The sequence below is a fragment of the Cydia amplana genome, chromosome 4 (assembly GCF_948474715.1).
Source record: "Cydia amplana chromosome 4, ilCydAmpl1.1, whole genome shotgun sequence".
Classification (NCBI taxonomy): domain Eukaryota; kingdom Metazoa; phylum Arthropoda; class Insecta; order Lepidoptera; family Tortricidae; genus Cydia; species Cydia amplana.
In genome coordinates, this window is record NC_086072.1 from 7,424,461 (window position 1) to 7,439,789 (window position 15,329).

Genomic DNA, 15,329 nt, shown 5'->3' on the forward strand with positions numbered 1-15,329 from the left:
GCTAAGTAAAAATAGTGGGAACATAACATGAATTAAGTAACAATCATTGACTCGGCTGGCTAAATAGAAAAAGAGTTAGGTCCTGAAATGGTATATAGAATATGATAACGAAACCGCTCCATTTAGGTTGCTATAATATGCTTCGCCGATGAACAGCGCCAGAAGCGCAAGTAACAAGGATAAGGATAACGTTATTTAAACTCAAGTTGTGTAATGTGAGGTTTCACGTCTGACATTGGCCTCCCAGTGTTGGGTAGACCTAGATGTGTGCGGGTAAATGCCGAATACAAATTAAAGTTGATTTAATTTTCGGACTTTACCCAAAAGGCTTGGGTAATACTAGATATACCCAGGAAACTTAAGTTTACTTAACCTTCTAGTATTGCCCGTAACATTGGGCAATTAAGGTTTGATTTTTTCTTGTTATTTTAGGGACAGAGTTAGAAATAAATATAACATAGTATAATTGGTTGGTAATTTTTATAGGGTTATTAATAAACATTATTATTTTTGTTTTCACTAAACTCGTATTCAGAATAGGTACCATAAAACCACCTAACTAATAGTCCAAAAACTCCCAATTAAGTTCCAAAATTAATTTAAATAGGTATCGTTGTTCAGGTGTATAGTTTATTTGAATGAATTTCGTAGTTCTAAGCTTCTAAGGCTAAACATTTTTATAAATTACAGAAAAACACCCCATCAGAATCAAATAGAACGTTATTATTAAAATGCAATAAAACAATTATTTATTTCAGAAATTCAATCCATAATATATTAGTAACTTATTATTATTGATACTTAATTTTATATTGAAATAGTGCACCTATAGTCAGCATCAATAATAGTAGCGGATGAAACAAAGCTCCAAAAGTATCTGTCACAGGCTAATTGTTCCACATTTAGAGTATTACATATTTCTTTTTGTTAAGTTATTAGAGAATGGTAGGTACTTTTGACGCGTAGTCTGAATCTCTACTTTTGATGCTGATTGTACTGGACTATAGTTAGTTGGTTTCACGGTTCTCTAACTAAATCATTTACATCATTATAGGGTGATAATACTCAAAAACGAATGTCGCTGGCATGTAAAACTGGGACATGAAGTAGAACTCATGCATGAGTATCCTGCCCACCGTGCGTGCCATCAAGTAGATCACCGATCCCTGGCAGTAGTGGAAGGGTATCCGGGTCCTTTTGAATTGATACTTGGCTGGCACGTAAACCTTCACAACAACACACTGCAAACTGAATCTCCTACTGTTCGCCGAGTCTAGAACCTGAAATAGTACATTACGATAAAAATGCGAAAAGTAGAAAATTCGTTAATACCTTTTCGCCTGTGCATTGTACAATGTTTTACAGTACATATGGCCATTTAATTTAAACTAGTTACGTAATGTGCTTATTATAGCACCGGTGTCGTAATGTAGTACCTGATGTACTGAATAAATCATTAAGCGGGCCACTCACACACCTGCCGCAGGGGCAATATTGGAATTGGACCCTTAATTGCCTCCTTAATTGTGATGTGTGTAGAGAAGCAGGGGCAATTTTTGGATTGGGCCTGCAGCAGGGCGGCAGGGGCGCAAGACCTTCCTAGCTCCCTAGATTGTATCTACCGCCCTGCTAGGTTGTTACATGTGTAGTACGATTGGGGCAATTCCAGTCAGTTCATTGGCGACTACCGACTGCTTTGATAACACAGGAGCCATTCTCGTCGACGTGCATTAAGCGGGACTATCACTTACACACTGAGTGGCAGGCTAGTGTGTAGAAAGAAAACAGCCTAAAATTGCTCCGACCGCCGTGCGACCGGTATTGCCCCTGCGGCAGGTGTGTGAGTGGCCCGCTTAGAAACAGTCTGACAAGAAATTGTAGAAATTAAAAAGTGGCAACATTGTAGTGTCGTCCCTTCACAAATCGATGTAAGACTTTTTTAATTTCTAAAATTTCTTGTCGGACGAGGAAACTCTTTCAAAAACAAATCACATAGCTGTCAGTTATGATTGACAGTTTTTTTAAAGATTTTTTGAAATGAGAAATAAAAAAAATTGCCGCCCGGCGTACAAAATTGTTATGTGACTGGTGTGACTATAATGCTGGCACTTCACATGGCATTGCGTGCTCGCGTAGCGTACTCGCCGTGTTTGTCTATATAATCGTATGAAGTCCGAACATCACAAACACGACATCCACACTTGGCACGTACCCCAACAGAAAAATGCGAATAAGTTTGAACTTAATACTACTTACTATGAGCGAGCCTGTTGGGTGGAGGCAATTTTGACCTATTTGCCACCTTTGATGTGTGACCAAACTTGCCCATTTGCATAGATGGTAGGATCCTATAGATATGGTATACTTATTCGTGCGTCCGTGAGGGACAAAACATAGGCAATGCAACACTATGATTGGTCGAATTTATTTGTTGCCCACCATAATCCATACTAATTTATGGTGGGGAATAAAAAAAATGTGAGACTGTGACAAGGACAAACAATAATAGCACTTTCTCTGCTACTCCTACTGAAAGATACATAAGACTATCTCGTTCGGTTTTTCCTCCCACCCTTCATGCCTGATCCAGTTAAAATACTAGATTCATGCCCATTTGCGTGTTTGCCTTTCGAGCAAATATGGCAAATATAGACGTCGTAGGACTCGTAGGACGTAGACTCCTAGTCACATGCCTTTTTGAAGTGCCAGCATAATAAAAGCCTGGCCAGTATTATTAATCATTGTCAAGAGGGCGCTATTATTCTCATTTAAATATGGTAACAGTTCAGTATAGTCTGAAAAATGTAGATTGGCAACTGTGGGTGTGGAACGCCACAATGACACAGACAACAGTGATAGGTATCATCAAAATTATTGCCAGTGTGAAAAATTAGTTCCAATGAAATACCGCAACATGGCATGTATTAGGGGCCCGATTCAGAATTTTGTAACAGACATCTATTAGACATCGCCAAGATACGATAACGATATGTTTAAGATCTAACCTGTCAAATTTGACATTTCCGCGATTCTGGGGATACTCTTGAACGATTTCCACAAGATATTACTTAGAGATCTAATTAACATCTAATAGATATCTAACACGATCTATCGAAAATGTGACATTGGTTGCCCGAGTTGCGCTGCAAAAGAGAACTAGTAGAAATCTAAACTATAACGTATCTAGATTGGATCTAGTACGTGTCGTCTCTTGTGAATATCTTGAATTTCGAATACGGCAGTACGGGTCAGGCTTTTGTTAGTTTGAGGAAGTTAAAGGAAATCTAGACACGCGGTAGCGTGTCTAGCCAAGTTCAAAGAAAATGGAACTGGCGACGCAGCAACCGTGTGTAATATTACACGAACCATTTCGAGCTACTTTTGACCCCTTCACAACTTGAAACCTACTTAACCTACACACATGAAATTTGGCACATGTATTCAAGTCAATTAGCTTGTACAAAATACAAAATTTCATAAACATAGCTCAAACAGTTATTGATAAATTAACGTTTAAAAACCGGCATTTTTGTGACTGACTGACATATAGATCAAAAACCTAACCCACTTCCAGATGACCTAGAAACTTGAAATTTGGCATAAAGGTAGACTATTAGGTGTATATAGAGGGAAAAATCTGAAAACTGGAAATTATTGATATTTCGATGGAAAAAAAATTATTAATACTTATAGACCAAAAACCTAACCCACTTCTAGATGACTTAGAAACTTGATATTTGGCATCAAGGTAGACTATTAGTTTCATATAGAGGGAAAAATCTGAAAACCGGAATTTATTGATATTTCGGTGGAAAAAAAAATTAATACTTATAGACCAAAAACCTAACCTACTTCTAGATGACTTAGAAACTTGATATTTGGCACCAAGGTAGACTATTAGGTGCATATAGAGGGAAAAATCTGAAAACTCGAATTTATTGATATTTCGGTGGAAAAAAAAATACTTATAGACCAAAAACCTAATAAACTGGTAAATATAATTTAAGTAGGTATGGCTCATAATTTCAAATTTCTTCTTCTTTCTGCGGTTATTATGTATGTTAACATTATTTACTCATTAATGAACCTCCAGGTCTGTTTCTTAAGTATGTTAAGTACACTACATTGTACGAAAAATCCATTTGCATTATGTGACTGTTTGTGTTCTAAATAAATTAAAAAAAAAAAAAAAGCCTAACCTACTTCTAGATGACTTAGAAACTTGATATTTGGCATCAAGGTATACTATTTGGTGCATATAGAGGGAAAAATCTGAAAACTGGAAATTATTGATATTTCGATGGAAAAAAAAATATTAATACTTATAGACCAAAAACCTAACCCACTTCTAGATGACTTAGAAACTTGATATTTGGCATCAAGGTAGACTATTAGGTGCATATAGAGGGAAAAATCGGAAAACTGGAAATTAATGATATTTTGATGGAAAAAAAAAATTAATACTTATAGACCAAAAACCTAACCCACTTCTAGATGACTTAGAAACTTGATATTTGGCATGAAGGTAGACTAGACTTAGAAACTTGATATTTGGCATCAAGGTATACTATTTGGTGCATATAGAGGGAAAAATCTGAAAACTGGAAATTATTGATATTTCGATGGAAAAAAAAATATTAATACTTATAGACCAAAAACCTAACCAACTTCTAGATGACTTAGAAACTTGATATTTGGCATCAAGGTAGACTATTAGGTGCATATAGAGGGAAAAATCGGAAAACTGGAAATTAATGATATTTTGATGGAAAAAAAAAATTAATACTTATAGACCAAAAACCTAACCCACTTCTAGATGACTTAGAAACTTGATATTTGGCATGAAGGTAGACTATTAGGTGCATATAGAGGGGAAAATCTGAAAACTGAAACTTTTTGACAATTAACCGCGCGTTAGCGAGGGTTTCCTTTTCGGCTTAGGCAAACTGCTTTCATGATGAATAATATAGTAATTTCTGTACAAAAAGTAATGATATCCCAACAAAAACATAAATGTGAAATGAAAGCCAAGTTCAATAGGTATTATGAATATGTGTCGTTGTTGACTCGCCGACAAAAGAATTGAGATCTATATGGGTGCCAAGTTCTGTGCTGTGTAGAAAATCCTGAAATTATAAAGGATTTGTCTTGGCTAGTTTTTAAAAACAAACCAAATTTTTGAAAAATAACATAGATAAATATATATTACCTATATGCCTATACGTAAAAACTAGCCAAGACAAATCCTTTATAATTTCAGGATTTTCTACACAGCACAGAACTTGGCACCCATATAGATCTCAATTCTTTTGTCGGCGAGTCAACAACGACACATATTCATAATACCTATTGAACTTGGCTTTCATTTCACATTTATGTTTTTGTTGGGATTAATATTTAATTTAACATACATAAATCCATTGCGTTTCGGCCACATAGCGATGAGGTATTGTGAAGTTGGAGGTTCGGAACAGGTTCGCCCGGTTAGTCACATCACTCTTGCACCAACCAAACTTGTAGACGGTGTGTAAACTATCTGTGGGTAAGTTACAAATTTAAATTCCAGATACATATATGCAAACTTACTTATACAGGGTGCCCAGTAATTAATGGATAACCATCTAACCACCAACAGGGCACCTTAGGCTGGTCCAGATAATGCACTGATATGTATGTATAGTTAGAATTCTGTATACCTATAGATATAATTCTGTACAATATAAGCGCAATTTCACCATGTCATAAAAAAAATCTTCCTCTGAGTTACGGAAACGTAAGGAATTTTCGGAACTCAACGGAAATGTACGGATTTTTATTACAAGCTTTTTACAAGCTTTTATTTAGTTTCACCTGTCCCGTTGTCTGTCGGTCTGTAATCAAATCTTGCAAGTTAAATTTGTATAATTTAGGTTTGGAACTCTGCATTCCAATGGGGTTAGCCGGTTGAATTACTTTACAGATGGCGCCAGTATAGGTAGTAGTATAGGTTTTCCTGTCAATTCCTAGAATTGAGTAAAATTCTTGTTTTTTTAGAGTTTTATGGCCTGGATGCTATGGCCCTTAAGGCCAAATCATAGAGTCTGTGCGGAAAGAGAAGAGTCGTGGAATATTAGGAATCCAATACGTCATTCTATAACTCTTCTCTCCGACCCATAGAGAAATAAGTAAGGATAGAGTGCTAACGCGGGTTATTTTCGTAGTCGACATCTAGCGTCAAGTAGTATATTTATCAGTAATGCTACTTGACAATATATTATACTTGACGAACGAAAATTGTAATGCTCAACACTTTTTAGCTACTAATATTATAACCGGATTGGTATTCGTTATTTTCGATACAAGTGCGAAAAAGAGGAAATTCGAAACGAGTGGCGATAAATTAAAATACGACCGAAGGGAGTGTTTTAAATCGACACGAGTTGCGAATTACCTATTCCCACGTGTATCGAACAACGTTTTACAGTACATATGGCACTTTATAGTTTCGACATACGCACGAAAAGTGCTATTTTACGCACTAGTGCGGAAAACTAGCCCCTTATGTACTGTAAAATTATTAGTTGTAAATTGTTTTAGCAATTATTTTTTTCATCAGTTGCGACACTCGTGACATCGGGTAACTGGCGGTACTGAGAAATCAACTACTTGACGCTAGATGTCGACTATGAAATAACCGGCGTTTTGGTAAGAATACTGATGTATGGAGTTAGCACTCTATCCTTACTTATTTTTCTATGCTCCGAACAGATTTTATATCATAACTAGAGACAGGGAAAATCTATGCTGGCCCCATCTATGAAAACAGTTGTCAACCCCATTGTACCACGTTTTTGAAAAATAAAAACTTTAAATTTTTTACGACATAGTTCCATGTTGTGTTGGGTTTAGTCATCGTACTTCGAGGCAAGCGTTCTTCAAAGTCCTCCACCTCATTATCTACGGACACTCCCTCTTCTTCTGCGCGCCGCACGTATGAAGCTTTATGGGCTGGTATAACTCGCCAAGCATAACAAGGAGCTGAAAATTAATCGAATGGAAAAGTAAATAAAGTATCATAACTAATAAATAACCTACTAATTATAATGACATCAAAATCTTACCTAAATATAACAAACATGACAAAATAAAAATAAGTATCAGAAAATGCACTGTGCCACACACCATTTCTAAATGGAATTATAGTTATAATATAATATATTTACAGGCGTATTGTATTTCTTTCCGTACTTAATGTACGCTTAATGCGCGAGAGAACGCCTGCACCTTTACTTACTTTTTAAACCAACTGACTTTCTGAATACAAGAAGAATTTCATGTTTATAAATTATGTGTTTGTACTTTGTATGCTTACTGAATATTTGAGTTGAATGTTTGATAAAATTGTGAAAAGCCATTCTTTTCACTCGTAAACAGCATTCCAACGGACCCAGCCTCGGCTGTCAAATTCCCAACTGTTTAAGGTACAAGTTTAGTAATCTTTTGGTAGTTTTTAGTAGCATTCTTAAGCGGTTGTAAAGTAGTTAGTATGTAATCAACTGTATTCCTGAACACGTATAGTCAGTCATTTTGATTGCTGAAATAAATCCTAAAGCTGACGAGATATCCTAGAGCAGCGGTTCTCAATCTTTTTTTTGACGGAACCCTTTTGGAAAGCGAAATACTTGATGGAACCCTACAATACGGTGGCGACATAGTAAAATTTTTCGAGGCGACTAAAGCATAGTGTTCTAAATTCTTACGGAACCCCTGCAGGGGTGTCCCGGAACCCTAGGGTTCCGCGGAACATACTTAGAGTATGGCTGTCCTTAGAGATTTTAGAGAAGAGAGATTAGAATTGCACCAAAAATAATATACTTATTATGTTTATAAATAAACTACTGAATAAACTTACCTGTGTATCCGATGCGCTTATTTTACTGCGTTTTAGTCTAATTAAGTACCTATTAGGAAAAAACGGATTCTTAAAACTATTGACAGTACCTACCCGAAAAAATTATGTACATATTAATTACATTAGAATTTTGATAATAACACACTTATTAAGTATTCATTCAATCAAAAAACAATGTAGGTACCTAATAAATAGGTAACGTAATTGACAACATTTCAAAATCAGTAAAGTGGGCTTAATCAAAAACCATTACGTTAAATATGTAAAAAGGCATTTTTTCCCCCTTATTTATGTATGTATTCCAAAAAAATCACGAAATAGTGTTAATCCTCTGTTGATCGGAAGTGTGACGTCATCTCTGTTACCGGTTAAGTAAAACAAAAATACTTTAGTCCACTGCCTATAGAAAAAGTTAATAGCTGTCATCAATTTCAAAACAAAATAAAATGTCATTGTCACATAATTTTCTGTGAACATGGTTCCTCTTTTTAGCGAGAAAGTATTTAGAATTTTATCAGTTTATAATAGTTAAAGACAAGTCACAATAGTTTTCTGAAATAGCACTAACGATCACGGACGATATACAGTGTGTAAATCCAATACGGGCAATAAATTAAACCAGCTATATAGAATTGATCCGTGTAATCATTAATTAAGAAGTTTTATTTAAGTTACACTTAACACACAGAGATATTAAACTCAAAAATCGTATTCTAAATTAAACCTACACCTAATTTAACTAACACATACAAAAGACTATTCGCAAAACTCGACCTGAGCGTTTGCACCTGGAGCTCAAAGGAGCCCATCACACTCGCCGCGTTGCCACATTAAACGGCGATGGACAGCCTCTGCATCAGAAACAATTCGGAGCGAGGGTCATAACCACTCTCCCGCAAGCGTCTGCCCACTTCCCCAATAAATGCTCAAGTAACATATAACATAATAACATTATAACAATACAAAACCTAACATATAGGGTGATTCAGGAGACGTGAACCTACGCATACAGTAAGTTATAAACAACTGTTTCGTAACATACGTTAATCTCACAAATAAGTACTGGATTTGTGAGATTAACTTTGATTTATTGTATACTGTTTAAAAAAAGTTTTAATTTATTTACGACATTTATGGTCACCCTCTTTGTTTTATCTATGACAACTATAACAAGTGCCAAATTGAATGTCATCGGCATCTAGTTAATATTGAAAAATCGTATCTCACTCAAGTGTGACATTTTATTTTCTTCATAAAAGTATTCAAAGTGCTGTCATAACGGTTAAAAAGGTTTTATCTTTGTTAATTAAATGTTGTAGGGTATCCATGATTGTAGATAATTAAATTTGTCCTTACCAAAAAGTATAAGAACAGAAAAAAAGCGTGATTGTTTTACTTAGATATTGTGGTGAACGATTCTTTTACATTTACTGATTGTGTAGGCTTAGTCCTGCTCACGTCTCATGAATCACACTGTATATGGGGCTATAAATGAATTTATTGATAACCAAATACCTACTACTATGCAAAATTGCGCTAGCTGCGTAAAACTAAGATAGTTACTTATATCTTCATAGAGACTACTACATAGTTTGAATTTGTCAGAAAACTTATGTCCTAATTAACGAACTTAGCGTAATCATAAAATATACATATTTGTTTAAACACGTGGGTACACATATTATAGTATTCATATTATGTTTTATGATTATTAAGATCAATATGTGTATATAAAGTAAGTATAATAATGTGGATACAATTAATTCTCCTAATACAAAAACACTAACCGCTGCTGATACTTGTAATACTTTCTCTCGGCCTGTATGTATTTGTACGGTTAGGTGTCATTAGGGAAATCCACATATTCCTTGTATTCGGATCACAAACCACGAAATACACAAATAATACAAAGCCTTGTAAAGTTGATGTCAAACAGAACAAATACGACCACAAGAAATTACTTGTAAATGATAAAATACCAAATATCCAAGTTAGCCCCAACAAAAAGAAAAGAAATATAGATAGTCTGAACTGAGCACCTATAAGATCGATATCTGTAGTTCTCATTTTTCCGTCAGGGCCCCTGTATATAGAGTACAAAATTATAGCAAAAAGGATAATATTTGTTGCAAGTATTATGCAGATTGGAACAATTACACTCATGATTAGATTAAAGCCTCTAGGATAGCAAATTAGGTATTTACCCGTCTCGGATTCAGTTGATTCTGGAATATAATTATCTGAATCAAGTAATAAAATTACTATTATTGGTATAAAAGGCAAACCCCAACCTAATGCAGTACATTTCATCATAAATCTTGATGGTCTGCATACTCCTAAGACTCGCACATATCTAACAAATTGTAAGGCTGCTGTTATAAACATCCACATGAAACTTGCCAGGATAGAATAGTGCATTAAAGCACCAAGTATTATACACACTACCTCCTTGTGCTCAGCAACTTTGTAAATACCTTTTTCGTAAACGATTATGCTCGTATCTAGATTAAATATTATAATAAATATTAAAGGCAAAGCAATTGCACTTGATAAATGTAGTAGAACTTTTGTACCTGCTTTTTGCCTCCAAGCAGAAAAAACTGATGCTGTTATCCATATTCCTACTATACCTACTAAAGAAATAAAGCTTCCAACCAATGTTATAATATTCAAAACCTTTTTGTGATGTGCTTGAACCTCTTGATTTACTGAACTAACGCCCGCATTAATTAGTTGACCAAAATGAGTTAAATGATAACATTCACAAACTGTTATGTTATTAGTAGACTTATAGGGTAAACATCCTTTCTTGGCCCAGAAACCTGGTAGGTCTCTAGTATTGTCTGCTTCAAAATTCCAATATCCACAGATTTTTTTACCCTCATAACCAGATGTTATTTCTTTAAACACTAGAGGCACGGGGTGCTCCAAATTAGACGAGTACCCAGGAATGGATATACCAATAACTCGACTGTTCATTTCATATTTTTTTAATCCATTTTCTGGAAACATTACATCGTTGTAAAATACATTTATTACAACAAAGAGTTCATTATCTTTATTCAAGACGTTAGATGTGTCATTAGAGATAGATTTCACAGACTCAATAATCTGATCTGGAATCCATGTAGCAACCTCTAAATTTTTAATAGCAAGCACATCGCTCAATGTTGTGTTCTTAAATAAAGGTTTAATTACCATTTCAGTAAAATCATTTGAGCACGCATTATTAATTATTGCTATACCTGTAACATTGCTTTGTCTAGGATACGAAATTTGTACCACAAACTGTGGTTTGACTGCTAGAAAATAAGTACTTTCCTTTCCCTTTTCTTCTTCGACTAAATGTTCAATTATATCATTTACTGAATCTAATATGACATTAGTTGAATTAAGGGTTTGGGATAAAAGTAAATAACCCTGATCCACTGACATCACTCTGTCCATCACCCATGCCGCATTATCTATATCTCCTAGATCAACAGACTTATTGTTTTCAGCTAAATATAACACATACTGTAATGACATCGACAAGTAATATAAATCAGCGGGGATTATATTATCTACATTTCCGAGCACTGCTCCAAGCCCATTGGTTAAAAAATTGATTGTATAATTATCAGGTATATTACCTTTCATGAAGTCAAATAAGAATTTGGTTGTCCAAGATGGTTCATAAGTACTATCACATAGTCCTTCAACGTCACCCCATGTACCTCCAAACAAATAAGATCCTAAACAAAGCCTTTTTACTGGCAGACCATTAGCTTGCAAACAGAACTGTTGAGGAGCGGCAATCTGTCCAATACGTGTTAGATCCCAATCTAACCCAAAAATGTCGTCACTAGTGGTAGGTAAACAATAGATTGAACTAGAAATATTCACAAAGGTATAATTGTTTTTAGGAAGCTCTATTTCTGCTTTTTCTTTTAATGTGAGAAAAGTTTGTAGGATATTACTGGCTTTGTCATCGTAAATGTCAATAATTGCTACATGCAAATGCATTAAAAGTACCATATGCTCGATAGAAAATTCCAATATATCCATTACTAAAACTTTGTTAGCATGAAATATTTCGGTAATGATTGAAATTAAATTGGTCATGTCGGGTTCTTCCGTGTCATATGCAACGTTATACTTTTCGAGAACAAGGGCAAATACATGTTCTTCGTTACAGTTAGGGTTTACGATTAGTTTATCCGTAGCAACTAATGTAAAGTTTTTTGTATGGCCTTCGCACCAATATTGAGCTGCTCGGTATGTCACTGGATCAATTTCATACACAACTTTGTCTACATCGCTAAAATCATTCACTTCCCTTAATAGCTTTACCTGAATAATAGGTTTGTCGTTAACTTCTATGACTTCGACAAAACCCTTTGCGTTAGAAAAACACTGAACACCTTTATCATTATCATCGGATTTCCACAAACCTGAAGGATAATAAACTGTAAGGTGCATCTTATTTCCTATCTTATCGTATTCAAAAATAAATTCCGTTTCCGTAAATTTCATTTCTACTTCACAAGCCATGCAAGTAAACTTAGATGACGTATTTGTTAAACTCAATATTCCACTTCCATTAATGATTCCCTGTAACGAAGAAGTTTTGAGTTCAGATACTTCAAACATTTCACCATCGTCTTCTAGAGGAAATATTTGAAACCAACACCATGTTGAACTATTTAATGCATTTATCGTAGCTAGTTTTGTAAAACCATATCTCGTTAACTCACCACGGAGACCTTGGTTTGCACTTGGACTAGGCTTAGGACACTTTGTAGTAACAAATTCATCGTACGTTAAACCAGTCTCATCGTCAGATTCCTCGATTCCGTAACAAGTGCTATCATCTGGCATAAAATGAAATCCATAGTACCTATCAGGACAACCCGATGGATAACGAATCTCATTTACGGAAAAACACAAACTGGGATATTCCATGCTACAAGTTTCAGTTATTACGGTACTCTGTTCGACGTTGAGAAGCAAACAATTGTTCAACATAGTAGCCCGCATTTGTAACATGTTATGTTTAGTACTAGTTTCCACATTCCGTCCCCAATTTGAACCAGGAACTTGCCAGACAACTGGATTAAACAGTTTGGATCTTTGAGCCGGTAGCCAAAAGTATTTATCTTTAGTCGCATTCAATGATGTTAATAAAGATATCATTTCGCTTCCATCTAAATCTGTTATAACGGTAGTTTTTCCACTTTTATAACAAGGATAATTCCAAGCCGATGCTTTGTTGATTTGATAACAGTAACCACTATTCTCTGAAATCAGGTGATGCCCCGGAGGACATTTTGAAAAGTCTAAATAGTTGGCTATTTGTTGACACGCTTGCATTTGTTCTAGCCTTGGTTCCCAATGAGTTCCATTGCAGTTTCTTGTAATAAGGCGTTCATATCTGAAGCACAGCGGTGTGGATGTAACGTTTTCTGCGAGTGAACTCGGAGGCCAGGTGACTTTAATACCACTTTTTGATACCTCACGTGGGCAATCCTGTAAGAAGGTTATAGGACAATTATATTCCTTCTCGTATAACATAATTCCAGTTTCTTGTTAAATTATAGATAAGAATATATTTGGAATGTAATACCTGTACACAAATATTAACTAAAGTTGCAAATATTAATGAAATATAACACTTAAAGGACATGTTGGTGAACTTGCGTATGCTCGCAGATACGCTTAGAGTACTTACTGAGTGTTTGATACATTATTTTTATCAGGGGACAAGTTGATCTAAATGAAGTGTCAACATAATATATTCATATAAATATACCTATACAGGTACAGTACCTACAGGTTGACCTAAAATCTGATTGTCATCTGCTTGAAAAAAAAAACTGCTACTACGTGCTACATTGATTGGAAGCTTTTTTATTGTTTGATTGTATTTAGGTATTCGTGACATGTTTTTTTATTATTAACATATTGCGTAATTGCTTAATGTTAAAAGGCACATTGGAATGATCTTTAATGTGGTTTCCATAATATATATTTTTAAATCATTGGTTAGTTTATTTGAGGAGTCAAGAAGAAAACGATATGAGGTCCCGTTTTTATTTAGTTGTCGATTTTTGTTTGTCAGATTTTGATAAAATTTAGTAAGTTTCAAGAGCTCCTCATTCTGGGCGGAATAAACACGAAATCCCAATTTGGAACATTTTCCCCCGGTTAAGTCATTGCCATAGAAAAAGGTGAAATCTCCTAAGATCTTAGTTAAACACTAAAAAAATTGATTTTTTATGACATTGTGAAATTGCGCTTATTTTGTACAGAATAGGGAATTCTATCTATATAAATACACTATGACTATTTCCATTACTACATATTTTATAGTTATCGTTTAAAACTCTCCTAAAGTTAGTAATATACTAATACCTGCCTATTTCTTCTTCTCAGTCGTTCCCTCTTGATAGAGTGGCCGTGGTTGTTCCAAAAGTTCCAAATCACGGTCGTTGTCTTTGTCCTCTTTCACATCATGTATCGTTTGAGAGCTGTCTCCTGTCCGCTCCCCCATTGTGCTTTGTATGGCTTTGGAATAGTTATCTCGTATGTATTATACTCTTTACCAAAATGGTTTTGGGTAAGCAAGAAATAAATGAATACTGAATACTAATGTGGACTGTTATCCTTTCTCTTCTTAAAATAATCTTTAATTTAATTATATAATAAGTTTTTGGCAAAAATTTAATTTTTGGTACACGCTTTTATCGCTGACTGTACTTTTCTTACGACAGACAACTAATACTCATCGAGACAATTCTAAAAAATCCCTAACACAATTAGGTTGCGTTGTTTCATCACAGAGTTCCTATGGCCACCTCCTGTCTCCATTATCAGATCAGCTCGATGGTACCATAATATTGCATTGTCACCCGACTTACATGTGTATGCAAAATTTCAGCTCAGTCGGAAACCGGGAAGTGGATCACATTTAACTTGCAAAATTCCATTACATGTTAGTTACATACAGGTCGACCTAATAATGGCCACCTCCTGTCTCCATCATCAGATCAGCTCGATGGTACCTACCATAATATTGAATTGTCACCCGACTTACATGTGTATGCAAAATTTCAGCTCAATTGGAAACCGGGAAGTGGATCAAATTTAACTTGCAAGATTACATTACATAGTTACATACAGGTCGACCTAATAAAAGCGTGTTAAAAAAACAACCTGTATAAATCCGAAACGGTAGGTACATGTCAAGATCAGTTTTGATACGATATAGTAGCAATATCAATTAGTGGAAAGATAGTGTAATATATACACAGATAAGCCCTTTACCAAATCTCGGCTTCTAGTTATACAGTGTCTAAATCCAATACGGGCCAATATTTAAACGGTGGTTAGCATAGGACCTAAGACGTACCTATATTGAGATATTTTTAGGGTTCCGTAGCCAAATGGCAAAAAACGG

General features: G+C 35.0%; 2 protein-coding genes across 2 annotated transcripts; both read right to left on the bottom strand.

The window, feature by feature from the left end:
• Nucleotides 1–1,040: 1,040 nt before the first annotated feature.
• On the bottom strand, nt 1,041–7,315 carry LOC134647511 (uncharacterized). Its single transcript, XM_063501862.1, has 4 exons — nt 7,291–7,315; nt 6,898–7,017; nt 5,412–5,536; nt 1,041–1,280 (listed from the first exon to the last, which is right to left on the bottom strand). The coding sequence occupies exons 1-4, from the start codon at nt 7,313–7,315 to the stop codon at nt 1,041–1,043; spliced, it is 510 nt and encodes a 169-aa protein (XP_063357932.1).
• Nucleotides 7,316–9,665: 2,350 nt separating this feature from the next.
• On the bottom strand, nt 9,666–13,444 carry LOC134647512 (uncharacterized). Its single transcript, XM_063501863.1, has one exon. It carries the CDS (start codon nt 13,442–13,444, stop codon nt 9,674–9,676), a length of 3,771 nt encoding a protein of 1,256 aa, XP_063357933.1. The 3' UTR covers nt 9,666–9,673.
• Between the last annotated feature and the right edge of the window lie 1,885 nt (nt 13,445–15,329).